This window comes from Dipteris shenzhenensis, chromosome 6, assembly GCF_047967505.1.
Source record: "Dipteris shenzhenensis isolate YYH24624 ecotype China chromosome 6, Dip_SZ_1.0, whole genome shotgun sequence".
Classification (NCBI taxonomy): domain Eukaryota; kingdom Viridiplantae; phylum Streptophyta; class Polypodiopsida; order Gleicheniales; family Dipteridaceae; genus Dipteris; species Dipteris shenzhenensis.
In genome coordinates, this window is record NC_141601.1 from 24486030 (window position 1) to 24513683 (window position 27654).

The following is a 27654-nucleotide window of genomic DNA, read 5'->3' on the forward strand; positions in this document are numbered from 1 at the left end:
AAAATTTATCTATATACATTTATCAATGTATGGGGGGAAATAGTGAGAGTTCCAAATGAGATGGCATATGAAGGAAATGATGAGGAGTGAAGGGGGAGCTTAGCACTGAATTAAGGTAAAGTAATACAAGGAAAAACATCAAAGGAAACTTAATAAGGGAGCTGTAAATTTGAATGTGTTTGTTGTTGTTATATGTGCTCATCTCTCCTCCTTCCCCAACTTTCATCTACTTCCCATTCTCTCTGTCTCTCTCTGTGTCTCTTTTTATGCCTTGCAATTGATTTCTCTCTGTTGGATTTCCATTTCATCAACACAACTTCCTCTACATTGCTTCCTTATGCTTTCATCAGAATCCTCATCACCTTAACCTTTCTCTAATCTTCTCCTTCATCTGCTTCAACCCATTATAATACCACTCCTCATCTCCAACACTTTTTCTGTGACTGCTTCATCACCACTAGCTCCAAGGTTGTCCTCTTCACAGCAGACTCTTGCAGCATCTCCTGCTGTCCTTTGTAAGAATCCAAGTGTGCTTTGATACCATTTTTTGTTTGCTGGTCTACCATCTGCCCTGCCCACAGTTTTCCCCTCTCTGTTTCAGAACACAATTCTCAAAGAGCATTCTACTGAATCGCCCACAAAACCCTCCATCCAGTCGGCGGGCTTCAGCGTCTTCAATTGGGTATTTGGCTCCTCGATCTCTGCTGTTGCATCGGTAGTCAGCTCTGTGATTTCATCCGTTGCAAACTGGCTGCCTTGCTCCAATTGCTATGCTGCCAATTCGTCTTCTCGCAATGCTGAATCCTGGCGACCTTGGCCTTCGGTTATCCGACCCCATGCTCTGGACGAATTGCACCATGAAGTGGAAGAGACCTGTCGCACGACGCTGAGGCCACGCGCATTGCACCATAATGCATCTTCTCGTGACACACCGCTCGTCGCGGTTTCGTAAAAAGAATTATGTTTGCCCTGTGATTTGTGCTTCTCAAAATGATGCTGTTTAGTTGCTGCTTGGGTCCGAGGGGCCAATCCCCCCAAAGACAACGGAGGTATAATCGTCCGGAATATGGAGCATTCGCTGATGGCGAGAATCTTTGCCACTCAGAGAACTTGTCAGGGAAGTCAAACGGAATTCGTGGCGCAGTACGGCGTCAATTATGGTATTCAGTGGAGGTCTTCAAATTTCCTGAGCGCCAGTCGTTCGCATTGTAATGTGTTTAATCCGAACCTGGGTCGGATGAAAACTGAAGAAATGCCAGCTGCGGGAAGGGAGCACAGAGGACAAATAATGGCTGTTAGTGCATATGATGGAGGCGTCACTTCTGAGGTTATAACGAGCTTAAGTACCTCCGTCCCATTTCATGTCCCAGTGCAGAGCACAGTCAGCTCCACCCAAACTCTTGGCGTAGAAAGCCGGACGGTTTTGCCTGTTTCACCCGTGCTGGTAAAGAGTTTTAATGTAGCTGGTGGCAGCACGCTTTCAGGACACGTCCATATAAGTGGCGCTAAAAATTCAGCATTAGCAGTTTTAGCGGGTTCCTTATGCTCAAGTGAGGAAGTCTGCATAAGAATGGTTCCAGATTTACTGGATATTCAAAGGATGCTCCATATCTTGCAGTCTTTGGGGGTCCATGTGCTCCAATCGAATTCCAATGTTTTTGTCAACGCTCGAAATCTGAGTTCTGCAGAGCCTTGTGTACAGTCAGTGCAAAAGCTCAGGGCAGGCTTTTTTGTTATTGGTGCACTGGTTGCTAGGCGTGGGGAAGCCATGCTGGCTCTTCCGGGTGGCTGTGATATAGGATTACGCCCAATTGATCTACATTTGCGTGGATTGGAGGCATTGGGTGCTAAAGTGGAGGTCAGGTAAGGTAGGCCTACAGTTAGGACATTCAAATAGTTAAACCTTTGTACTTCTCAAATGCTTGAAAAATACTGTAGGCGATTTTGGGCTCTGCAACTTCGAACCCAAATGTGTCCCAGCTCATCGAAGCAGTCACGAGTTCTCTCCCCCTGACATTGTACAAAATTCAGCTGCAAGAGAGACTCTTCTAGCTTGTTGCTAAATCCTTATGTTCTTACTGTGTAATAGACTCTCACATTGTGATTGGTTATCGCATTGCTAACACGTTACATTGACTCCGTGCAGGCAAGGTACGGTACATGTCTGGACACCTGGTGGGAAAAGCTTAAAGGGAGGCAACTTTCATTTTGATTTTCCAAGTGTTGGTGCAACAGAGACTCTGATGATGGCTGCTTGTTTAGCTGATGGAGAAACAGTATTGTCAAATGTGGCTCAGGTAAAAACTTTCTGGTTATAAGGGATCTTGTCCTTAGTGAATCGTTTCTGTGTCCCTTGCTGGATCCGGGTCCATGGATGACTAATGGATCTGGGTCTCGGGTACAGCTTGACTGTGGGATTCCGGGCTCTTAAGTTGCTTCCAGATTCCAGACTGCGAAGCCTTGGGGCTGGAATGGCTCTGAATACCGCCTTTATGGACAACACTGTAGGCCTGATTTGGAGCTCATCGTTGTTTCCCTCCAGTTTACTGCAGGCATTTCTTCCTTGGATTCACTGCGGGTGGCACATCCTACTTGACCGTGTTTTAGACTCGTGCATTTTAAGTTCTTGTCATAGGCCCAGAACAGGGCCTAAGCATCTAGGAGTTAGAGTGACTGTTCCAGTTTTGCAAGTTTCTCTAGGACCACTAAAAGTTGTGCTGTTGCCTAGCCAGAGGCATCAGATGGCCACCATACTAGGCATCAACAGGGCCCTGGGCATCCAGCCCCTAGTCAGATCAGAAAACTGACCTGCCAGGCTTCAGTTACGCCACTCAGACCCTAGGGGTTTGGGGAATGGGGGCAGGGGCCACATCAATGGATTTCTAGCTAGCATTCTTCTCGGATGACTAGATCTCAGCTGACATTTCCTTCATCATTGAAGCAGTCTTGCAGAGATCTCAGCCATGAATTCAGCCTGAACTAAAATGAAATCGTTTAGACTTCACAAGCAGTTGTAGCTTGAATGAAGAGATTTGGACTACTTTTTGATTAGCCTTCTCCTTTAGTGCTAGCCTTTGTCATGGCTGAGTTTGCCCTTCACCTCCAGAGTGCCGACAGAAACTCAGTACGAAGACTTTGTATAAATGGATGCTCAAGTATGTGTGGGTGTGTGGATTTGTACGTGCGAGAGCATACTTTTATACTATGGTCTACACCCACTGTTGGGCGCTGATGACGTCAGTGGGGATGTCCCTGCTATGCGTGATGGAGTTTATGGTTTTCAATCTTATGAGTGACTATTGTGAGATTGAAACTGCACTATGTTGGTTTCTCTAGAGGATGAGTTTGGTAATGTTCTTTGATTCATCTAGGTACATGAATTCAGCCTGGCAATCAGCAATTCTTTAACTGATGTCTTGAGAGCATTCAGCCTCTTTCACTTCACAGATACAGTGAGCCTTCTCACCAGTTGCAGATCTTGTTCCAGCTAGAAAGAGAATTTTCAAAGTTGACCAATTGAAGTGGCTTGCCATGTTCAGTGTCTTACCATTATTCCTCTGAATCCTGGGTGTTTGCTTTCTTGCCTAGAGTTAATTTATTTGTGAGAGACTCATATAACCTTGTTCGACAAACAGTATTAGCCTGGTGGAAGGGAAGGCAAACTACTTTTTGACTAGCGGTCTTGTAAAGCATCTCATTGAGTGACCTTGTCTTGATAGAACTTTTGGTCGGGAGTTTGTTGCCTTGCAATATTATTTCAATGCATATTGATGTTTTTTGATGCCTTTGTCAGTGTCAGGGTCACAGTTAGAGGACCTCCCATTATGCTATGTTAGTAAACTTAACATAACTACCTCAGCTCCTCAAAGTTAACCTTAACAATAATTCCTTTTCCATTAGTGCCCATTTGTTATGCATAAAGTGGTCCTAACAAAATAATTTGGATCTTTTTTTGCACAACATGGAATATCTTTACTCTATGATGTATATTCGCTGAAGTTAGAATCACAATGGCTTCTTCTTCTCAAGAGCTTTCAAACGAGTACCCATGTTTTATAGTTTGGATTTACTACCTTGAAAATACGTAACAAAAATCTTAAGTAAAGTAGCATTCTCACTATTCACCATTAAATCAAATCCTTATTTTCTATATTTCAACTCGTATTCCTTGACCAAAGGTTCTTAACTTACCTATTTCCTAGGGGTTGAAATTTCAAGCATCTTTAACATGCTGTTAAGAGATTGACATAATTGAAACCCCTTGAATCCCAATCAGAATGCACACTCCCGTGGAAATCCTTAAGTGATAGTGGTAGCACGTGATCTTTCTGTGTTGGGGGGCCCTCTCAATCACGAATGTCCTACATCCCTTGGGATACTTCACATTTGTACTTGTATATGATTCCGTTCTTCGTCCAAAAAGAACTTTCCTGGTGGATCACCTTCTATGGGCACCTTGGGCTTATTTACGAGGTGTTAGCAACTCATGGCTTTGATCCTGACTTTATTATCATCATCATGCTGGAATCTTTCACCTTGGACCTATCATGACAAGTCCATCTTCACAATTAGGACATTGTTAGTAGTAACGAAATGTGGTTGTGTTGCCAAAAAGCATCAAAGGTCATGTAGGTAACTGCTGAAGTTCATTACCTTAGCTGGTTGGCTAACTATAAAGGGCATGAAGCTTACGTGGCTCTCTTACTAGTTGTGCCTGTCATAACTACTAGGTGCGAAAGTGTGAATGCTAATTGAGAAGAAAGAGAGACATGGTTGCCATGCAGAAGAAAGAGAGAGATATGGTTGGCATGCATAAGACTCATCATATCATACAAATAACCATGACATAACAGAAGATTGAAGGATGCTAATGGTTGCTATATAGGTTGTTGTTAAGGGAGGTGTTAGAAACATGGTGTGAGGGAGAGAGGGAGGTGTTAGAAACATGGTGTGAGGGAGAGAGAGAGAGGGAGAGAGAGATGAGTCTGCCCTTCACCTCCGGAGTGCCGACAGAAACTCATTCTTTTTGGGAGAACAACCTAGGACAGAGGACCTCTTATTAACGCCAAATACATTCAATTTAGAGGGACAACTTAAGGCTGAGAACCTTGATTGACTCAACACAAACACATAGAGCTAAGCATCATCTATCACTTCAGAGAGGAATAGATCATGCAACATAGCAGTTGAAGCTTCTGCTCAGGTCCAATAGATGTAGCTTAAATATTATTGAGCTCTTGTAAATGCAGAAATGAGCCAAGGAAAGAGAAATTGTGGGCAAGATGAGTGCTCAAGGTGCTGGAGCAGGTCCGAAATCCTCAAGGAGGTAGCTGTAGGGGCGCCAAATGGAAAGATATAGCTTGAAATGTATGAAGAAGCTCTCTAGGTTTTCCGAAATGAAGTAACAGGCCTAAAGGCTTCATAACAGCTCCAAAAATGCTCAGTCGGCTGTTCAAAGTGCACTGAGCTGCTGCAGCAAGCCTTCATACTGAAAATCGATGGACTTTGTTGCTGAAAATCCCTCTGTTGTAGGCGGTTTCGCAACAGCTATCTTAGAGCAACTCGAAATGCAAGTAACTGCTCCAAACCGGTTGAAAGGTCCTCCAAATGGCTCGAAAATCTGCAACCAACGCATGTGGATGGACTGCTCTGCTGCAGCGGCCTGGAAACCCTAAAAATAGCAATGAAAATGCTCTGAAATGGCTCAAATTTCCACACGTGCAGACCCAAATAGAGGCAACTATGAAGGGCAGGCAATGGAGAGGCTACACGGGCAGAAAGGAAAGTAAACAGACTGCAAAACAGAGGTGGAATGGGCGGCAAAGATTTGCAGCTGTGCAGAAACCCTAAACGGGTAGAAGGCAGCTGGAAGGAGATGAAAATGAATGTGAACTATGGTGGAATTCAGCAGAAGGAAAGGCTCCAGCTGTGGCTGCAGGAAGAAGGGCTTGAGCAGAATTAGGGTTTAGGGTTAGGGTTAGGTCTAGTATGATGTGGCAGAGCAGCTATGGCAGGGTGAACCTGCTCTGATACCATGTTAGAAATATGGTGAGAGAGAGAGAGAGAGAGAGAGAGAGAGAGAGAGAGAGGCTAGGGAGTGAAGAAATGATACTCAAATGAAGACATAATGAAAGCTTTCATTCATTCATCAAGTATGACATGACGAGTGAAGTACAAGCCTTATATAGGCTACACCCTCACATACTAGCACCAAGTGCATATGGGAGAAGTCCCATAGTGACACGTAGCACTCACACACGACTCACACACATGAACTAGTACAAGATCTCCTAGTGCTACACACCAACACATCACATCAACACACTCTTTGGCTTTGATATCTCCAACAGGAGGACTGCTTGCTGTAGAGGCTGGTGGCTGGAGTGTTTCACTGGCTGATGCTGGAAGAATGAGGCTTTGATATATTGAAGGCTTCTGTAATTGACGAATCAGAGTGGTGAAATTTTCTTTAGTGCTAGACCTTGTCACGGCTGAGTCGGCCCTTCACACCTCTGGAGTGTCGACAGAAACTGAGTATGAAGGCCTTTGTATGAAGGGATGCTCAAGTATGTGTGGGTGTGTAGATTTGTATGTGTGAGAGCATATGTGTATACCATATGGTCTACACCCACTATTGGGCGCTGATGACATCAGTGGGGATGTCATAGTAGCTAGTTGTTTTCAACCTCATGAGTGACTATCATGAGATTGAAACTGCACACTGTGTCGTGTTTTTAGGAATAGAGGATAGGCCTGTAGACCCTTGCTCACATACTTGCTGTACTTGAGAACTAGACATTGTGGATAGAGTGGCCAAAACTTGAATGAAGGTCTCTAATTTCCTTGGCATATACCACCATGTCCCATCTCTTACGTTTTTTCACATCCATCAACTCTTGCCATGTCCAAGATGACAAAGGGTGGTGTTAGGCCATCGATCAACATGCTACTAGCGTTTTGTGGGCCAAGCTTGGCACCATCTGCTTGCCAGTCAATTATTATGCTATGGTTGGCAGGCCATGGTGTCTCTCTGATGATATTTGCCGGGCTTGACTAGTGTTGAAACTGAAGAGGGAGAGAGAATATTAGTTAGAGACCACCAGATGAGATGAGGAAGGAGACTAGCTCAAACAAGGATAAGCCAAAGCATATGAGCTATCATGCTTACAATGGTCAAGGTTCCTTGTGCTCCACACCAACCACACAAGGTACCATCCATCATATTCCCTCCCAAGTCTCCATCACGCAATCCTATCCATGATCCACATCTACCAATCATGTTGTAGATTTAGACCCCTCTCGTTACCTTGATGTACAAGTCTCAACACTCTCCCTCAATACGGAATGGGTTGAGTATTGCACAATCATCAGGTGATATAAATGGGAAAATCCTTTACCATTTACAGGCTTATTACAAGGTTTATTAAGGAGACATGGTAATAATGCAAACAAAAGAAATAGACAAGTGTATTTGGCAAAGAAGAAGGGTTAAAATTTCCTTCCTCTTTTCTAGCCTCTACTAAGTGGCCTTGTTTGTCACATTTTCCACATTTTTAATGCATAGGGTGCTTCTTGAAGCATTTAGCTTGAGTGTGCCATTTCTTTTTACAATAAGAGCATATAAGAGAGGTAGGTTTAGTATACACTGCTTCATTAGAGATTGTTGTGCCTGATGTAGATGCCGCAATGGATTTGCGCCGCTTCTCCTCATCAAGAAGAGAACGGATTACCCCCTCAAGCATAGGGTTGGGCACATTCTTCAAGGTGGTAACTAGATTAGAGTACGGTTTGGTCACGGCCTTGAGAAGCACCGCAATTGCATCCTCCTCGTCAAATTGTAGATTTTATGGAAGCCCGCTGGGCCAGGAGACCTTTCATGTATCAAAAGTGCCAAGATCACCTTTAGTGGTTTCAAGGCTAAAGAATTTAATTTTTATGCAATTTTAGAAATTTTCCTTTGGCACCGCATAATTCTCTATTTCATACCACTTCAACTTGTCATTTTAAGCCCGTGGACGGGGCTTTTATTAATGGTAAGCGTAATGATTGCTTGCGCTCGCTGAGCATAGCCTTTGCAGGATCAGAAGTCTTCTTGCTGTTTACAAGGTCAAGCATAAGCAAGTATTTGACTTGTGTTTGCCAAGAATGGAATCCTTTGCCATTAAAAATTTCCATGGTTTGGGATTCTTATCGGTCCTACATAAAGACCTGGTTTTCTGCCACACCTTGTCACATTTTATTTATCCTTTGAATCTCAACAAAGCCAAGTATTTTGATGTGCCATTTGTCACATCATTGATTTTTCAGGAGCGGAATCTACAAGAATTTTCAATTCTACATGCATTCGCTTATGGTTGAGGTTTCCTTGTTTAATTCTGGTAATGGCCAAAGAAATTTCAACCAGAGTCAACTCAATGATTAACTGCTCTAAGGACTCTGTGGAACAACCTTAGCCATAAAATTTTCCATGCGTCAATAATTGAGAGCTTCTTGAACCTTAGGAAAGGATAAGACCTCTAAAAAGTATTCCATCATCATGCATAGAAGTGAATCCTTCGTGACTGAAAGAATAGAAGTAAGAAAGCGTCGTGGATTTTATAGGAGATGGCTGGAGCAGCTGTAGCAATACTAAACTGCAACAATGGTATTCAAAGTCTTTGAGAGAAAAATGGCAATAGTAGAGCTTAGATTCAGACAGAGGCACAACTGGGACCCGCTGATAACTTCTTTTGCAACAATCTCAGAGAACTTGCGACTTCTGAGACAAGATTGACAGTGATAGACTTCTTTGGGAAGGTAGCAGCTGCAAACATCACTTGAGATCAGCAGAAACTTCAATGGCGATAGAGTAGCAGGGTATTTGCTTTTTGAGCCTTCAGCTGTTATAGAACTTTGAGCCACTCCTGGCGAATGAAGCATTGCAAAAAATACCCCTAGAACCCTTGATGGCAAGCAACTGGAATAGATGCTGTTATGAAAATTGACAACGAACAATATATAGTCGTAGAAGACAACAGCAGGGTATAGGACAGCCTGCTCAGTTAAAACAGCTGTGAGCAGTAGTAGTATTACTGAGAGAACCTTGTATGAAGAGGCAGCAGATTTTTGAGAAAAGAAACGAATCAAGTCACGGTGCTGCTGCTTGTAGAAGACAAAGACAAACAAGATCTTCAATGCTTCGTCTGTAATGAACATCCATAGGGCAGCTTAGAAAGAAGCTCTTGGCAGCAAGGAAAATCTTTAGAGCTGTTGCTACCTCCAGTACAGAAATTCGGCTGCTCTGAAAAAACTGCAATGAAGTATGCAGAGGGGATGTTGCAGACGGCGGCTGAAGACTTGAAGAACCTTAGGCATACCACCAATAGAGACACTCCTTAGAAATTCCCTTTGGAACTTTGTGCTTCATGACCATCCGCTCAATCTTTACTCTCATTCTCTCACAAAGAAAGGGGAAGAACTCCAACATGGCAAGTGGAAGGAAAGTGGAAGAAGAGCAACCTAGTGCTCTGATACCATGTTAAAGGGGGAGAGAAGATGATTTCGAGACCACAAGATGAGATAAGGAAGGAGAGGAACAAGGATAAGCCAAAGCATAAAGGGATGGCATTAGCTATCAGCCTTACAATAGTCAAGGCTCCTTGTGCTCCACACCAAACGTACAAGGTACCACCTATCTTACAGGCTCCACATCAAACATACAAGGTACCACCTATCTTATAGGCTTCCAAGTCTCCATCACCCAATCCAAATCCTATCTATGATCCCAATCCACCAATCATGTTGATGTAGATTCACACCTTTCTAGTCACCTTGATGCACAATCTCAACATCTAGGTGACTGAAGGTCTGCTTCTCTTCCATCCAATTAATGCAGAGCTCGACATCTTGTGCTTATACCCTGGTGCTGATTGGTTGGCTGACTGTGCCCAAGTGCACTGTGAAGCTTGAGCAACTTGGTTGATTGCTCTATGAGGATATCGAGCTTGGAAGCCACATGGTCATCTGGTCATCGAGCATATTCTCCAAATTGGCGCACAAAAAAAAAAAAGGGACCTTGATGTCCGGCTACCTGTCCATGACACCTAAGAACCTCTCAGACTGGCTCTCTTGGAGGGTCTACCCTATGCCAAGTTTGTGCTACGTGTGAGACTGTTGTTGTCGCAGGGTCTGATGGAAGGGACCTTGTGATGACGACACTCGTTGAGAGATGCAAATGGGGTCAATGCTTCTTATCATGCCAAATGTGTGAATCTATTTGTATAGTGGTTGATTGACTCCGTGGCTCCTTATGCTAAATCGAAAAAGTCGTTGACTAACTCCTTGGCCCCTTGTGCTAGATCGAAAAAGTGGGCATGAATGTACTGTGGTCTAGTATCCGTGTGCCACCTGCAACTACATAACTAAGTGTGTGAATCGATTTGCATAGTGCTTGAATGACTCCCTGGTCCCACGTGCTAAACAAAAAGTGGGCATGAATGTACTATGGTGGCAAAACTCAGGCTCAAGTATGTGTGGGTGTATAGATTTGTATGTGTGAGAGCATATTTTTATACTATGGTCTGCACCCACTATTAGGCACTGATGGAGTCAGTGGGAATGTCATAGTAGCTAGTCCCTGCTATGCGTGATGGAGTTTATGGTTTTCAACCTTATGAGTGACTATCATGAGATTGAAACTGCACTATGTTGTGTTTTTAGAGGATGAGTTTGGGAATGTTCTTGGATTCATCTAGGTATATGAATGCACTATGGTGGCAAAAATCAGGCTCGGAGCTCCTTGATGAACTTTTCCCAACCATATCTGGCTAGTTCTTTCTGTGCCACTGGCATCAGCAAGTGATGGCTTCTTGATCAAGGGGAATAAAGTATGCTCTTACATTTTCCTCCATGTGCACAAGGAAAAAATGACTCTTGAATTGGTGTAGCCAAGATGAGTGTACTAAGCTTCTGTTTTCCTGCCATGCATGTTTTAATTGAGCTGCTCTGAGAGGAGGACTTTGCTGGTGGTGGAACTAGTTGGGCCTGCTTTGCTACTCTAGCTTAGAGTAGAGATGGAATCAGTACTCAATCTCGCTCTTCTTTAGCTGCTTCAGTCTTGTAGTAGATTTCCTTGGGTTTGCAGTCCTATTGTTCTCTGGCCTCCAATCCTGGTGCTCCTTTGGCAGGGGCTTTCTTGAGCAATAAGACTCTTGTGATACGTGCCTTCGACTGCTGCGGGGTCTGCATGTGGATCTGAGTTTACCGGCCTGTCTTTGCATCTACAGCATGGCTAGTAGAGCAGGTGCGTAATGGGTGCATTAGGATGTGGATACCTCCTCCCCATCTTCACTGTCATATGCTGGCATGTCTGTACTTATGGTGGACCTTGCTAGAGCACATCATCACCACACTGCCAGGTCCTACTCGATTTGGCGGATTTCCCATCGACGCTGAAGGATGGAGGGGAGTCATGAGAGGCTACTTGAGGTAGAAGACATCTGGGGTCTCCTCCTTCGACTCCCTACCTCCTCACAAACTTCGGGAAGAAAAGATTGACACTTTGATACCCATATAACAGGCTTGAAGCTTCTACTACCTACTAGGTGCAGAAGCGTGAATGCTTACTGAGAAGACAGAGCGAGACATACGGTGGGCATGCATAAAACTCATCATACATATAACTGTAAAATAACGGAAGTCTGAGAGTATGCTAACTGCTATCTTAGTTCTGGTTGGCCTTGGCAATCACCAATGGACCACGGGATACAAGTATTGGCTTCCCTCAGGGGGCTGAATGCAAGATTTGGATCCTCAATAGAGAGGCTGGATCTCCTGATTTAAGAGCTAGGATCGACTGGATATGTCTGATTCCACATGAGCATTGGATACGGAGAGGCTATGGAGGCTGTAGGGGCTGCTCAGGGAGGACTGCTTACTGCTGAGGCTGGTGGCTGAGCTGTTGCACTGGCTGGTGCTAAAAAAATGAGGCTTTGGCCTCCATTTATGGCCTCAAAGGCTCTTGTAACTTGCCGACCAGAGCTGGGATGTTTACACACTAGATCTGGTCTGTAACTGCCATTTTCACATATTTATCTGCTATTTCCAGATTGAATTTATCTGTGTCAGACCTATCTGGTCTGTGAGTTTCCAGACGGGATCTGAGCCTATGAAAGACTGCTGCAGATCCATGTGGCCTAGCCTCCCGTTGGATGGCGGGTGTTCTGTCCCATGCTGGCTGATGTGGCTGTATGGCAGGGAGATCTGCCCTGATTGCTGCTGCATGGTGCTATGGAGGCTCCTGTGCTAACATGGCAATCTGTACGGCTGGTTAGCGGCAGATCTGGCCTCTTGCTTTGTTGTCTGAGTGGCTGACAAGTTGCCAACCTTGCTATGGGCTGTGGATGCCCATGCCTAACCTTGGATTAAGCCTTGTCCTTGCGGTGCAGTGGGTGTGCACCATCTTGTGAGGCCTCTAATGTGCCTACAAAATCATCAAATCCCACAGAACTTTGTATGAGTCAGTCTTAATGTTAAACGAACATGGTTATGTGCTTTGATAACCTTAACCATTAGCTGGTGCTCTAAACAGGTGATTAAGCCTTATTTGGCCTTGTTTAAGTGTTTTGTTCAGACGAAGATGTCATGAAGGTTTGACTAGGTTGGACCAAGTTGGACAACTTTTATCGACCAAAGTCCTTACTCACTCTACCTAACCTTGGTACCTGTTTACATGACTTCTTCGTAGTAATTCAACACAAGTGTGTCCTTTTGACTATATTTGACTTATTAACTTAAAGTATTATGAGAACCATAGTTCTTCACGAGTGGTCTCTTTTAGATTATACTTTATTTGCTGGTCTACATTACCGTAATTCATAACACTATAAGAGGCTACCATGATCATGTTACAATCCCTACCCTAAAAATAGTGAACTTGAACTGTTAGGGGTATAGAGAATGAAGGTGTTTAAATAGATTGACACATTCAAAAAATATCGACCAAGTAGTTTTGGAGGTCTATGTTTTCTGTACAGCAGCTCAAAGCTCATCCCCAATTTCAAGGTATTTAACCTTCAGCTTTGAGGAGTCCCAACCAAATGGTGGCATCCTCTTTCAGATCTGCTGCTACAAACTGATTCTTTCCTGCTTCCAAAAGTAACTTTTCTTCAAAAAAGGTGTTCATGAATTTAGTCACTGGGTTTTTTAGGTTTTGAAGATTTATAGGTAGAAAATTGACTAGAGATGGGAAATTCCCTTGTTGACGAGTTGTCTGATGGACCATAAGTCCAAAGGTTGTTATTGACTGCATTGCTTCTAAATAGCCTTACAGGCCTTGCAAAGCTTATCTTGTGATCATCTTTGACAATTGCAAAGCAATTATTTTGCAACCAGTGTAGTCTCTATCATTGACAATTTCCGGAGGGAATCCATGATGCTTAAACACCTGATCAATGAATTGCCAAGCAACTTGTGATGCTGAATCTTGGGTCTTAGTGATACATAATTGTAAAGGGTGCTTTTAGCTTTTCATGTTTTAAATAAGAGAGAGAGAGAGAGAGAGAGAGAGAGAGAGAGAGATTTTATTCCTGTTTTTTGGAAGATTTTGTTTCTTGACTTGCTTGTTTATTTTTGCTTAGTCACCTTCCTCCTTTCTTATTTTCTTTCTCTCTCTCTTTTGACGTATTTTAGTAAGCACTGGTTTTACCCAAGAGACTCCGCGGGTCTTTAGAAACCCAGTATAGCTGCTTATGCTTGGGCACTGATGACGACATAAGTGTTGCTTTGCTTGCTAAGTATGTCTTCCTTTTGTTTTTCATAAAAGTATTTGTTTACCTCTTTTTCCTTCTCTTTCATTTTCTCTTTTATATTCTGTGTAGATTTTAGGTCTTTAGAACAACAAAAATCTAAATTTGTATGATTGGATATACCATGTTGAGCAGCACTACGAATCTATCCAATTGCCTGAAAGCGAGATATCTGGCAGCATATATTTGTACCCAAAACATTTTTACTGTTTTAAAGGCATGCTGTTGTCCTTCAAGAAAGAGGTAATTAAAAAAGTGTTTGATTTTTGTGCTTCTTCACTATCTAGTAATCACTTTGAGCATGTCATGAAGTCTTGCCTGAAATAAAAACCAGAAAGGGAGTACATGTGCTGTCAACCCTGAATGCAAGGGTAACATTGTGTTGCATAATGACAAACATGAAGCAAGCTGACTTATGCAAGTTGAACATAAGCTGAAAACAAAAAGCGGGGAGCTGAATAGCCGTTTTTCTTTTAGTTTCAAAAGAGAGTTTGATTGAGTATGCTTGTGCTTTCTAAGTTAGGAATGTAATTTTGCCTCTTTTGTAGGAAGTGATATATAAGTATTAAGGGTCCTTTTAGCTTTTTATGTTTTAAATGAGAGAGAGAGAGAGATTTTATTCCTGTTTTTTGGAAGATTTTGTTTCTTGACTTGGTTGTTTATTTTTTCTTAGTCACCTTCTTCGTTTCTTCTTTATTTTTGTTTTCTTTCTCTTTTGTTTATGTGACGTATTTTAGTAAGCACTGGGTTTGCCCAAGAGACTCCGTGGGTCTTTAGAAACCCAGTATAGCTGCTTATGCTTGGGCACTGATGACGACGTAAGTCTTGCTTTGCTTGCTTAGTATTTCTTCCTTATGTTTTTCAAAAAAGTTTTTGTTACCTCTTTTTCCTTCTCTTTCGTATTCTAGTCTTACAAAGGTATATGAACTTATGCAAGTTATGTTGATATGATGGTGCTCTTTGTAGGAGCCAGAGGTTCTGGACCTAGCTAGCTTTCTGGTTTCCTGTGGGGCAAATATTCATGGTGCTGGTTCCAGTAAGCTTGTCATAAAAGGTGTGAAAAGTTTGCATGGTTCAGAGTTTTCAATCATACCTGATCGCATAGAGGCTGGCACGTTCCTTATTGCGGCAGCCATTACACGCTCATCAATATCATTGTCTCCTGTGGTGCCACACCACTTGACAGCTGTTGTAAACAAACTCAGGAGCATTGGCTGCAATATCAGAAAGCTGCATGATGATACTTTGCTGGTAAGTGCCTTTTGAATTCTTTGCATCAATGTGTAATTTCTACTTTTCAATGACTAAATTGGGTATAAAGATTGGGAAAACGACGAACTTGTGTCACCCTGTTGCTTGTGATATAATTTAGTGACACATTATTACTTTTTCAAATTGAATTTGCATTTTTTCACAGATCAGCTCATCTGCAAGTCTAACGAGCTCAGAAATGATAACTGCTCCATATCCTGGCTTTCCAACTGATCTACAACCACAACTAATGTCACTTATGACGACCTGTTGTGGAGAAAGTATTGTGAAGGAGACAGTTTTCGAAAGTCGCATGGGTCATGGTAATAGATTGTACTACTGCTTTGCCCAGTTTTGCCAGAAAAGAAAAGCATGCCTGATATGTCGAATTCATTTACTTCAATATAGTTAAGGAGCTGCAAAAGCTTGGAGCAAAGATAAATGTCTTGAAAAGCAGAGCTGTCATTTGTGGGAAAGATATGGGCAGGTAATCTATTCTTCTGTAGACCATTCATGCAAGCCCACTTCTCAGTTATGAACGCATTAAAATGCAGATCTTTAGTTTTCTGCATCATGGTGTGAGACTGGTGGATGTTATCTGTTGTTTCTTTAACATTTTGCATGGATGACCTGTCATTTGGCAGCCGTCTTTGGGGTGCACCTGTGAAAGCAAATGACCTTAGAGCTGGGGCGGCCTTGATACTGGCAGGCATGGCTGCAGATGGGATCACCCATATTGAGGGTGCAAATCATATAGATAGAGGTTATGAGAGGTTTGATGAGAAACTTTGCCTTTTGGGAGCAAACATCGAGAGATTGCCATAAAGAACAAGTGCGATATGCACGGGATATTCATTGATCCAGTTTGGGAATTACAGATTGATCTTCTTGCATACTCGCTGGGTTTTTATTGTGGTCATTGAGTATGCAGGTTTTGTTTTCTGCTGTACGTTACATTTTGGTGGAGGCTGAGATAGCCAACCTTTTCCTATACACGTATATACAACAGATTCTTGGTGTCTTCACCTGTCTAATTCTTTGAATAATGTGAGCAATTATTCTTTGGTCTCAGACCCTTCATCTGTCCAATTCTTTGAATGATGCGAGCAATTATTATTTTGTCAAGGGCCCAGTTTAACATTTTTTCTCCTGCAGTTTAATGCTTAGATAAATTGCTTTAAAAGGGGCCCGGGCACTTCAGAAGCTGGTGCAGATTTATCGTGAATATAGATCTGGGGTCATGGCACTTATGGCGATTTCTCTCTTTCGAGAGCTACATGAATGGCAGTCTGTTGTTGTTGTAGCTCACATCGATCAGCCCATTCAGAAAAGGTGATCTACTTACAGCAGTTGACAGGGTTAATTGGAATTTCACTTGCATTTGAGCTATACCAAGGAAAGCATTACCCAAGGTTTTCTTTGCCCAAGCTTATTTTCTGCTGTTCAACATCATTTCCTAGGGGAAAATAACTATCTTCTTTGTAATGCGATATTCGTTGAAAGTACGCATGAGGCTGCTCCATTAGATAGTGAGGATGTGTAGGTGGCCAGCAAATTGGGGTCGTGTCTTCCAAGGCAGGTGGTAGTTGAAGTAAATTTACTCACCCATTCAGCTCGTTGCTCATCCATTTAGCAGCAGAAGTGTTGCACGTGGTCTAATATGAATGCCAGATACTCAATGACTTCATCTATGATTTATATGCTGCATGGGCACTTGTAACTTCATAACCTGAGGGCATCTGTCTCATCTTTTGTTGCGCAACAATATCATCCTGGGAGTTTGGCCCTTCTGGTGGACATGTGGATCTGAAGTGGGGAGGTCAGGACTGAATTGCTGACCACCATGCAGTTCTTCTTTATTTCATGATGAGAGAAGGCTTTGGAATGATAAAAGAGGCATTGTGAAATATCATTTTATCAACAGTGAATTGTACAGGAGCTTGCCCAGTGCCAGCTCTGTTTTGCTCTTTTGGTGCTTTGCATTGAACTTCCAAGCGTTAGCTGGCGAGTTATGGTGGTCTGCTCATTCCAAGTGAGGTGTAGTTAATGCAAACTTGAAGAGAACTGATGATCAGTCTAGTTCACCATTTAGAAGATGGACATCATTGTAAATTGATTGGAAGCATTTGTTTGCAATCAGATGGAAAGCTGCCAAATTGAGGGGTAATTCTGGAGTAGCATCTGGGGCAGCTACCAAATATGCAACAAGGAAACAGCCTGATCATAAATTTAGAACGCTTGATTGATGTAGCTGTACACTAAGAGAATCCTAAAAGATAAGCACCCTGAATGTTATACAAGAATTGTACAGTTCCAGATGTAGGAAAATCATAGTACAAACTTGCTGCACTTTGGTGTATGCTGGGGAAGCCAACCCACTCCATTGTGCATGCTTGTGGTGATGAGTTGAAGCAAGCAAAGGAATAGAACTGTGAGAACAAGGTCAAAGAATGCACATAGATGTTGACAACTACATGACTCTTTAGAAGGAATGGTTCTCTGACCTTTGTCCCAATAGGAATCCAAGAGAGAATGTTGTGATGGGTGATGACACACCCTATAAAGTTGAAGGGATTGGGAGCATACCCTTGCATAGTGATGCAACATTGCAACGAGTAGAGAGTGACATGGAAGTCATCATTAACGAGTATGGATGCACAATGAGGGAGCTAGAGAGTCCCAAATCCATCTTTGCTCAGGATGTTAAGATTGGATTCTTTCTTCTGCCATTCCGATCTAGAGAGCCCTAGCGGTTTACCACCACAGTCAGGATGTATATTTGAGTACGTTGTGGCACAAGAGGTATGCTCATCTTAATTTCAAAAGCCTTGTATCCTTCAAGAAGATGAACATGTTACAGGGCTTTCATAGGTGTATTTCCAAAAAGATGTGTGTGAGTATTGTCGCATGGGTAAGCAAGATAGATAACCCTTTCCAACATCTTGGTTGTACTTCATCAGATGACTACTTCAGAAAGACTTGGGATCTACTTCTTCAAATAGAGTCTTAACACACACAGTATTTTCAAAGACTGAAAAGTGCGAGTCAAGCTCCTTTGGATGCTTGGCATCTTGGGGAGTAAATCAAACCAACCTCCTTGATTCTAGTTAATCAAGCCCACGTCATAAGCTAGGTAATCATCGATCATATTACTCCTTCACCTGCTGTATTCTAAATGCTTTTTTTGACCCCTTTCCACCAGGCTGGTCCACTGGACACCAAAACAAGGTCTCTTGCTGCCTATGCCAGTGCACCCTTTTTTTGTAAATACCCTTGTCACAGGGGCTTTAGTAGATGCTGAACAAAGGTGCCCACGTGTCCTTAATGTAGGTGAGGGGTTGGTTGCCAACCCTCTTGAAGGTTTCTAATAGTTGAAGAAGCTTTATGTTGGATCATGGTATTATCATAAGACTTGTATACAATTAGACTACTTATTGGGGGCTAATTGTTAAGTCTGATGCTTGGAAATTCACAATACACTAAATGCATCTATTTTTTAAAATTATGGAATGTGAAATACTTTTAAAAGGTAAAACTTTTAAGCTAGTTGTGTGGCAATGAAATCTCATGGAATAGGTTATGATAATAGATATTTGATAATTAAAAATGACAAGCTCTCTTATATAGTAAGAGGGAAACCATTTGTTAAAATTTCATATATTGATGGCATCAGAAGCTCATGGAGATAAAACTAGTGAAATATTTTCCTAGAAGATGTAGTATCCAATCTAAAACGTCAGTATAGATATTGTGCACGTCACATATCAACCACATCATAAAGTGTGAACTTGTAAAATATTTTCTTGGAAATTTTATTATCCAAAGTATAGCATTGGTATGGACATCGTGTGCATTACACATCAACTTAAGCATGCAAGCTAGTAAAGTTGGATTAGCTTGGAAGGGGAAAATGGACAGTATTATAAAAGTAACTTTCGTACATGTTGGCGATCCAAAGAGAATAAAAAATCCAATGATACAATCAACAAATTCTACGATACAATTGAAGCAGTAGAATGAACACTATCTGAATACATTGGACTTGAGTAGGTGTGAACAAGCTAATTGCTTTTAAGCTAGCTTAATGTTCTTTCTTTCTATGTGTTTTCCTTAAGAATGGATATTTATCCTTTAGCTACTCTTCAAACATCCATGTGCCTTCAACTTAATATTTTCCTTCCCATTTGAGGATTATTTTGGATCCTTGTTATGTTCAAACCCATTCAATGATATTCATTGCTAATTGTCGACCTCTATGCTCGATGGACCAACTTGCTAGTTTAATCTTCATCCACTTGACCATCTTGTTGGTATATACTAGGCTCTTTCCCACTTGGATAGTCATAGAAATCTATAAGATAAATCTTGAATTCTAGCTGCTTCTTATTTGAAGTTCCCCTTTTAAGATTATGTTGCATTTCTTTGAAGATCTCCTGCACTTTGCTTTTCTCAACTAATGCCATAATCTCATATCTTTGATGGGTAGCTTGGGTTTGTCCCATACACAATGAAGAAAGGTGACAACCCTATGAGCCAATTTTAGCTATCATTATCAGCAAATTCTGCTTTAAGTGTCCTTATACCTAGGATGTTTTCAAAAAATACACAGTAATGTATTGGTTAAACTTTTATTGACCACTTCCATTTGACCTTTAGTTTGTGGATTGTAGCTTGTGCTAAACAATAGCTTAGTTTCAATCTTCTTCCATAGTCTTCTCAAAAAATAAGTAGGAAACTAGTATCTTTATCCTAGGTAATGTTCACTTGCAACAATGGCATCTCACCACGCCCTTGAGGAGTATTAGTTATCTCCTTACACATAATGAAATTTTCCTCTTGTTGAATGTTTTTACAATAGTGATTATGATATTATCACTCTTTGTGATTCTTAATGATTCCGAAATAAGCTCTCCGCTTACATCTTTGTATAGTTTCTTAGCAGCATTAGTAGGAGATAGTATAGTCCTACATTCGACTTGTTTCCTTTTCTTCTAGAAAAGACTACACTTGCCGATGTGGGAAGTCGTTTTGAGCCAAATTATCTGCTTTGAATAAGATGAAGCCACCAATCTCTTCCAAAGCAATCTACCGCACCTGCATAGTGATGATAATGATGCACTTCTATATTGATGCTTCCCTTGGAATAGGAGCCTAATGTATGTTCTAGGGTGATGGAACTTTATAGCTTGCATGCCTTATCTCATTTATTAGCAAGACCTACAAACAATCATTGCGAGTTGGGCATCAAGCTCTTCTCTAGTCACCTTCTTGTAGAGTTTAAAGAATATTACCTATTCACACTAATTGAATATCCATTGAGTTTTGATTTGTTTCTCAGCACTAGTTGTGCATTTATGCTTGTGTACTCACATAATACCAAAGAGTTATGTAACTTCATAGCAATCCTATTTATTGACAAATAGCCCTACTACCACTTGCAAATACCTAGTATCCATATCACACAACTTCGTCTTGCTTAGGCCAAATAAACAGTTACTGTACTCATTATCATGGCTAAAGACCTTTTAATTGATTGAACCAATCAATATTATTTCTTCAGGTTCCTCTTATTTGTTTCATTTGTTCTCTTAGTCTTCATTACAACACCTTTGCGACCCAATAAACGGCATCACCTTGTTGATGCATTTTGTGCAGTCTAACATCCTTACCATAGTGACTTAGGTAGAATCAAATATAGAAGAGAGATTATATTTGCATACACGATATAGGGTCATGCTAATAAAGGCCTAGAACATTAACACTCGTTTAGAAAAAGGACATGAAAATGTAATCGGACATAAAGATGTATTGACTTTACTCTACTTTTATCTAGTTAATTCCAATAATGTGGAGGTTTCTTTTGACATTATTCTTGTTTCAATTCATCATTGAACACTTGTAAATTATTGGATATTTTTTAAAGAGGAGAATTGAAGTCCTATAACACTCAAATTTGTGAATCCTTGTTATATAAAATAGATTATGTGACAATAGTACTAGTTTCTTATGCTTGTGACTTCAAATCAATGACCTTGACTTTATGAACTTTTTGTACTATGGGAGAAATTCTTCCATAAGCTTCCAATAATGTAGTATGCCTTTGTAAAACGAAATTTTAATGGATGCTTTTCTGCAGGTATTTGATACATACTCTATGCAATAACTAACAAATGATAGTGCTTCATTCTGTTGAATTGCAATTAATGCCATTATTATCTTTTGAAGATATGGAAATAGATTTCTCATAAGATTTCAATAATATAGGACTATAAAGTACCTATATGTTTGGTAACAAATTCATGGATATGATAATGGCTAGAAATACATATGGATCATAAAGGCATGTTGAGAGAATCTAGAAGGGTAGTGGCTAAGTCACCATGTACAATTTATGAGGGAGAATAGGTATTTTGTGTTTGCTGCATTTACAATTACAATTATAAGTCATATGTCGATCTCTTGTCTTACTGCATAAGCATGTGAAGGTTTTTGTTGTTGTCACTCTACCATGGAGAGCTTTGGTTGAGGGCTAGCGTAAGATCAAGACCAACATTATGGCGACAACTTACATATCAACATTATGATGATCCCGAGGGCTCAATACAAAAAGCCACATCCCTTGCCTTGCCACCACTTGAATGGATATGCTCATGTGGACCTTGAACTTGCACATTATGCCACACAATCTATGTAGAGATTGACCTGTCATGTTTAATCTAACATGTCGAGAAGAGACAAGGTGACAACTTGAGTGACAATCTATGTAGAGATTGACCTGTCATGTTTAGTTTGACATGTCGAGAAGAGACAGGGTGGCACCTTGAGTGTTAAAGAAAAGAAAGAGGAGAACCTAATGAGTGGTATAGGGAAAGTGTTTGAACAAGATATTAACAAGCCTTAACATTTTTTCAATTACTACATTAGTAAAAAATTAGGTCAAGATCAACTATAGGAAAGTGTGAAAGCTTTCAAAGCCAACCCGACATCAACATTGAGCATGGAAGAAAATGCTAAGCAAGACAAAACAAGCCTTTTTTTCCCAAGAGATCAATAGGGGACATGCTATGGATAATTTCAAGGCTTTATATGAACTCAAGCATGTCCTTGGAAACAAAGGAACCATAAACATCATTTAGTATTAGCAACGGAATCAACAAAAATTCTTACCATATCTTCCAACATATCTTCTTCCACATCCACTTGCATCTCTCCCCTCCCTCCTCCATGATGTCCACCATACCCTTTTGCCATTTCCAAGTGTCAATGCCATGTCTTCCCCTAGATTCTCTTTGATCTACATACATCCAGTATGCAATAGTCAAAGAAGCACCTACCCTTTCTAGGTCTTATTTGGTCTTAGGGAATTGCTAGAGCATTATCACTACAAAGGGTATTCCAAGAATAGGAGAGTGCCTTCTTTAAAAAACCTTGTTTAGGGAATCATGTATGCATCTCCAAATTTGAAAGGGAGGACTCTTTGTTTAGTAGGTATCTCCGTGCCACCTCTATGGGTTCTTGGGAGTTAAATATTTGGGTGGATTATTGGGTATTGCCACCATCAACTTGTTAATGGTACCCTTGAATAACCTAGTCAAGAATACTCAATGGGTGGTTTACCATGTTTTTCTACCATAGGTTCCTACTAGGGTATTTCTAACAATATTTTTACTTTGCATTGTGCAAATCTAACCGTATCCTTTTGTGAAAACAATCCATCACATTGTAAGAGAACGCACAAGGAAGATCAAGTATAAAGAAGAAATGGTTCAAATTACTTGGCAAAAAATCGTGTTAGAGCTCACAATCTAAGAGATTTGTCTACAAAAACTTACTTGAATCATAAGCAAAATTTCACACTCAAAACTAAGGACATCGAAGTCAATTTCTAGGCAACAGTGGAGAACCACTCTAAGTGCAAGGATGACATGCTACAAAGGTGGCAAACATGGCAATGGTATCCCCATACATAATAATTGTACTCACTAATTATATCAAAAGATTAGAGTAAGTTGATGATGTACCATGTCATGATAAGATTTTACTTATGCTCAACCTCTTGGTAAATTGCAATCAAATTTTTATTTGAATGTTCAACATGACTTGCAGCATAGCTTATGAGAGACTACCCCAAGATATGATTATCCATGTTGAGATTATAGTTTTTTGCTATATTAGCACCAAAATATTTTATGAGACCTTTTTCTCTTGAGCATATGTGATTGTGAAATAGAAAACATAATTGATGCATTAATCTACATGTAGCTTTGCATGGTTATTTTTAGAGACTGCTTTTTTTGCATCAATCTTGAGTAAATCTTGTGATGTTGAGAAACATATAGCCAATTACGTGTATGAAAGTGCCATGAAGTTCCTATGGGTGTGTGACAAGTGGTTCCAGGCCCTCATATAAGATGATCTACTAGCTCAAGTAGTGCAAGATGAACCTAAAATCTCTCTCTATGATGTGTTTTTTTGATGTGTGGCCATGATGTGTGTTTTTGATTGGACAAATTGATGTATTGGGGTCAAAACCAAGGGATACAAGGTTTGTGTGAGGTTGTGTGATGTGACTAGGTAGGTGGTAGAAGGTTCTATTAGGTCTAGTTGATGATGTGTTAGTTTTTAGTAGGTGTGAATGAGTGAATCTAGGAGTGTGGTGTGTGATTGAGAGATTCATGGAGATGATTGTGGATCTAGATACTCACTATTGAGCTCACATATGATGTAATCTACGTGTCTGTATAATGACATTGTCTCAATGAATAAACAATCTTCATTGTTCATCTTGTTGCCTCTACCTTGTCACCATGCTACTCCAACATGTGGTGTCATAGCCACCATGCCCTCCTTGAGCCATTTGTATCCACGTCATCATCTTCTCCACCTTCTACATCCTTCCTCCCATTTCGCCCCTTCCTGGCCTGATCTTGGAGCTTAAAATTCTATGAATGTAGGAAACCATTATCCAAACCCTTTCAGCTATAGAATCCACTCATATAGGTGCACTTCCACTCCAGAGGGTTTCTCGAAATTGTCCTCTCAACTTGTGCCAACACGATTATTGCCCGAGGAACTTCTGCTACATATGACCTATAGAAGTAAAATTTTAACCAAACCTTGTAGGTATAGTTGTGTGACCTTATGAGGTATATTCTGTTCAAGTTTGAGCTCATTTGGTACACAAACAGAGGAGAAATCAAAGAAAAACAATCAATTTTGAAGCAGTTCTCACAGGCGACTTGGTGCATATTTTTAGCTATCCTTTGAGTTAGATATTCTCTTGTATATAAAATTTATTTTGGCATAAAAATCCCCTTTAGTATCTCTTCCAAATTTATGAATTAAGCCCTCCAAGTTACTGCTATTTTTGTAAGCTATTTTTGTCCGAATCTTGTTGAAAGATCATTGCATTGACTTTGACCAAGTGTTGAAAGTTTAGGGCTTTTGTAAATCTAATAGGATTTCATTTATTTGGGTTAATATTTGATGGAGGAATTCCCCTTAACTCTTGACCTTGCATCAATCTCTTGTTGCATCTAGGAGAAGAATCACTTTGAGAGATTTTATGCTTCATGTACTTGTGATTTGAGTGCATCATTTTTAAATTTATCTCAACCTTGTAAGAGAGCAGACACTACCCAAATCAAGGCTAAGAACCTCTCATTTATCCTCATGGTAACTCAAGCCAAAGGTAAGATGGACACTAAAAGGATGCAAAACGCTCTCTCAAAGCACAATGAAAAGCTTTACAATGCCAAGATGAAGGATAGACCACATATTATGATTCATGAGCCTCTCCAAAGCATTGGCATTTGGACACCACCTTGGGATCTTTCATCTTCATCAACATGGTGGTCAAGAATATGCACCCTATTGAATATCATTCTATATTTGTGGACCACACACAGTGATAGCATAGAAACGATGCCGTAAAAGCATTGCTATCAAGGGGGGAATCTTCCCCACATCTCCAAAATATTAGAATTTTTTGTGTGTGGTCAATAAGGGTTCTCTGCCTTGGGATGTCCTCTTTAAATTATTGTTAGTCTTATGTGTGAGTTCCTTGTCAAACCTATGGGGACTTCCCATGCATAGCCATTGTCCATTCTCCCAATTGTAAACCAAGATGTTGGGGTGAAGATGGCCAAATGAGTCTACTGCTGATGCAACTAGAGTGAGTGCCAAGTTGGGATCATGAGTGTTGTCACTAGAGGTGGGCAAGCCATAAAGTTTCCCATGGACTATTACTAGGGTTGAGGTCATCAATTTGTGGGGGGGTATGATGGGACAAGTTGATGTACTAGGGTCAATACCAAGGATTACAAGGTCTGTGGTTATGAGTGTGATCACATGAGAGTGTGCGATCACCATGCTACTCCAATAGTTTTACATCATGACATATGATTTGGATAGAGATTAAGATGAGATCCATTTAGGCCTCTATAGATAGGCTGCCAGTCTTCCATGTGAGTCTAATATGGAATAACAATGCTTGAAATAGAAAGAGGAACCACATCTAGGCAAGTGGCCTAATGTTTTCTCTATCAGGCTCATAAGTGCTACATTTGTAAACATATGAGGTCTAGAGTCTATAAACTTAGAGTATTTATCTAATGTCTATAATATCTAAGGTTTAGAGTGTATAAACTAGGAAGATGATATCCAAGTGATGTAACAAATCACCTCTCATGATCCTACCAAACAAGGAAGCTAGTCCCAAGTGATATAACAAACAACCTCTTTTGATCCTTGTACTCAAGGAAGCAACACCCCCCCAACTCTGTCGGGAACTAAGTTGCATTAATATGTTTGGATGTTTTAAAATGTAATAATGTTTAAATATGTTGTTTTAATCCATTAAATAAATACCACATTGTTTCAATTTTATTTGTATGAGTAAAAAGTTATTCATACAATATAACCTTATTAAAGCGATGTACTTATAGGAAAAATAGAAGCCCATTCCCTTTATGCTTATGAATACTGACCTTCTCTTTGTCTACCTTCCTACCTTCTCTTTGCCCACCTTCTTGACTTCCCAAATACCCCCTTTCCCTTCTATCTTTATCCTAGCCTCTCCTACCAGTAGTATTCATGACTATTAAATTTTCAAATCAACTCTCCAACCTCATGGAGTAGAACTCAAACTAGCACTCTATGCTAAGGTATATCTGAACCATAGGGTTTGCATAATCCTTTTTTAAGGTTGTTTTAGTATGTGCTTCTATTTTGAAAATTTTATGGTTTGTTAAGGTCACAACTTTCACTTTATTCATATTATTTAACTCTTCAAATCAACTCTCCAACATCATGGAGTACAACTTAGACGAGTACCATTAGGGGAATTTCGGACTAAAAAAGGGCCACTTGCATTAGGTCCTTAAGAACCTCAAGCTTAGCAAACTAACCAATGGGAAGGATTGTGCACTAAAAGAATCAAGGATTCCATATTGGCCTCCCATTGGTGGAGAGACCTCCCTTGGTACCCACTACTTGCCACTTGCCTTCCTCTTGCCCCCACCATTTCCTTGGGGCATTTACTCACCCCCTTGACTTTTGGATGGTCTCCCTACCCTCCTTAAATTCGCACGGATTTTTTCCCTCCCCCAAAAAAGTGAAAATTTTGAAAGTGTCACCACCTCCGAAACACCTCCCAAAAGTCTCCCCAAACTATCCCCATTCATTCATCACCTTAATCTCAGCCTCTAGGCTCCTCTCAATCTCTTCTTAGCCTCTTCGTCCTCTCAGCCTCCTCCTCTCAACCTCTCCCTCTTTGCTCCCATTCTTTCTACAATGGTGAAGCACTCCACTTCCCCTATACCAAAGCTATCTCTTGAATCTTGTGCAGGTCACATTTTGAAGGATGGCAATGATGTTTGGATTGCTCAAGAGTTTAGGCTAATGTCTTGGGTTACAGTGCAACCTTCTACAATAGGTCTCTTCAAGGTTTCAAGAAAGGATAGAGAAAAGAAAGAGAAGCATTGGAACGGTCACATTGTTGGGTTTTGTAATACCAAAAAGGGACTCAAGGTGAAGGTTTAGCACGTGTACATGGCTCGAGATATGAACTTGGATCCTACAAACCAAGCTTCCTTTCATTCAAATGGTATGTACCATTTACAATGTCATTTTTGCATGATGACAACTTCATTTTTTTATTGTTCTGTATTTTTGTGTGTGTTGAGAGGGGAGGCCTTATTGAGATTGAGAGGGATAGAGAGAGGGTAGAAGGGGGTGTTTTGGAGAGAGAGAGAGAGAGACAAAGAGAGAGAGAGAGAGGAGGGTTGTGAGGGGGAGAGAGAGGGTAGAAGGGGTAGATGAGGGATGTGAGGGAGAAATTAAGGGTGTTGCATGTCTGTGTGTATGTGTGAGATAGAGAAGGAGAGAGATTGACACGTTCACAAATTCCATATCATTGTTTGCTTTCTATGCAGATATATTTCCTTCCACCAAAGTCAAAACCCAACCTTGGAGAGTCTCACGGGAACATTTCAAGCCTTCCATTTAAACATCGGGGATTTAATGCTCTTAGGGCAAAGCCTTGCCTCATGACAAAGATTTTAAGTCCATGTTGATTTTGCCCTATGATTTCAACAGATCATAGCCAAGGACAACATCT

General features: G+C 40.8%; 1 protein-coding gene across 2 annotated transcripts; it reads left to right on the plus strand.

The window, feature by feature from the left end:
- The first annotated feature begins 216 nt into the window (after positions 1 to 216).
- Positions 217 to 16222, plus strand: LOC147900960 (uncharacterized). 2 transcript variants are annotated; one of them, XM_087375861.1, is made up of 8 exons: positions 217 to 1863; positions 2147 to 2297; positions 14751 to 14838; positions 14971 to 15035; positions 15202 to 15358; positions 15444 to 15522; positions 15680 to 16082; positions 16191 to 16222. In XM_087375861.1, exons 1-7 carry the CDS (start codon positions 1067 to 1069, stop codon positions 15858 to 15860), a joined length of 1518 nt encoding a protein of 505 aa, XP_087231987.1. In that variant the 5' UTR covers positions 217 to 1066; the 3' UTR covers positions 15861 to 16082; positions 16191 to 16222. The 2 variants fall into 2 exon arrangements, with proteins under 2 accessions (XP_087231987.1, XP_087231986.1); XM_087375860.1 differs by having other exon boundaries at positions 14751 to 15035.
- The last annotated feature ends 11432 nt before the right edge of the window (positions 16223 to 27654 follow it).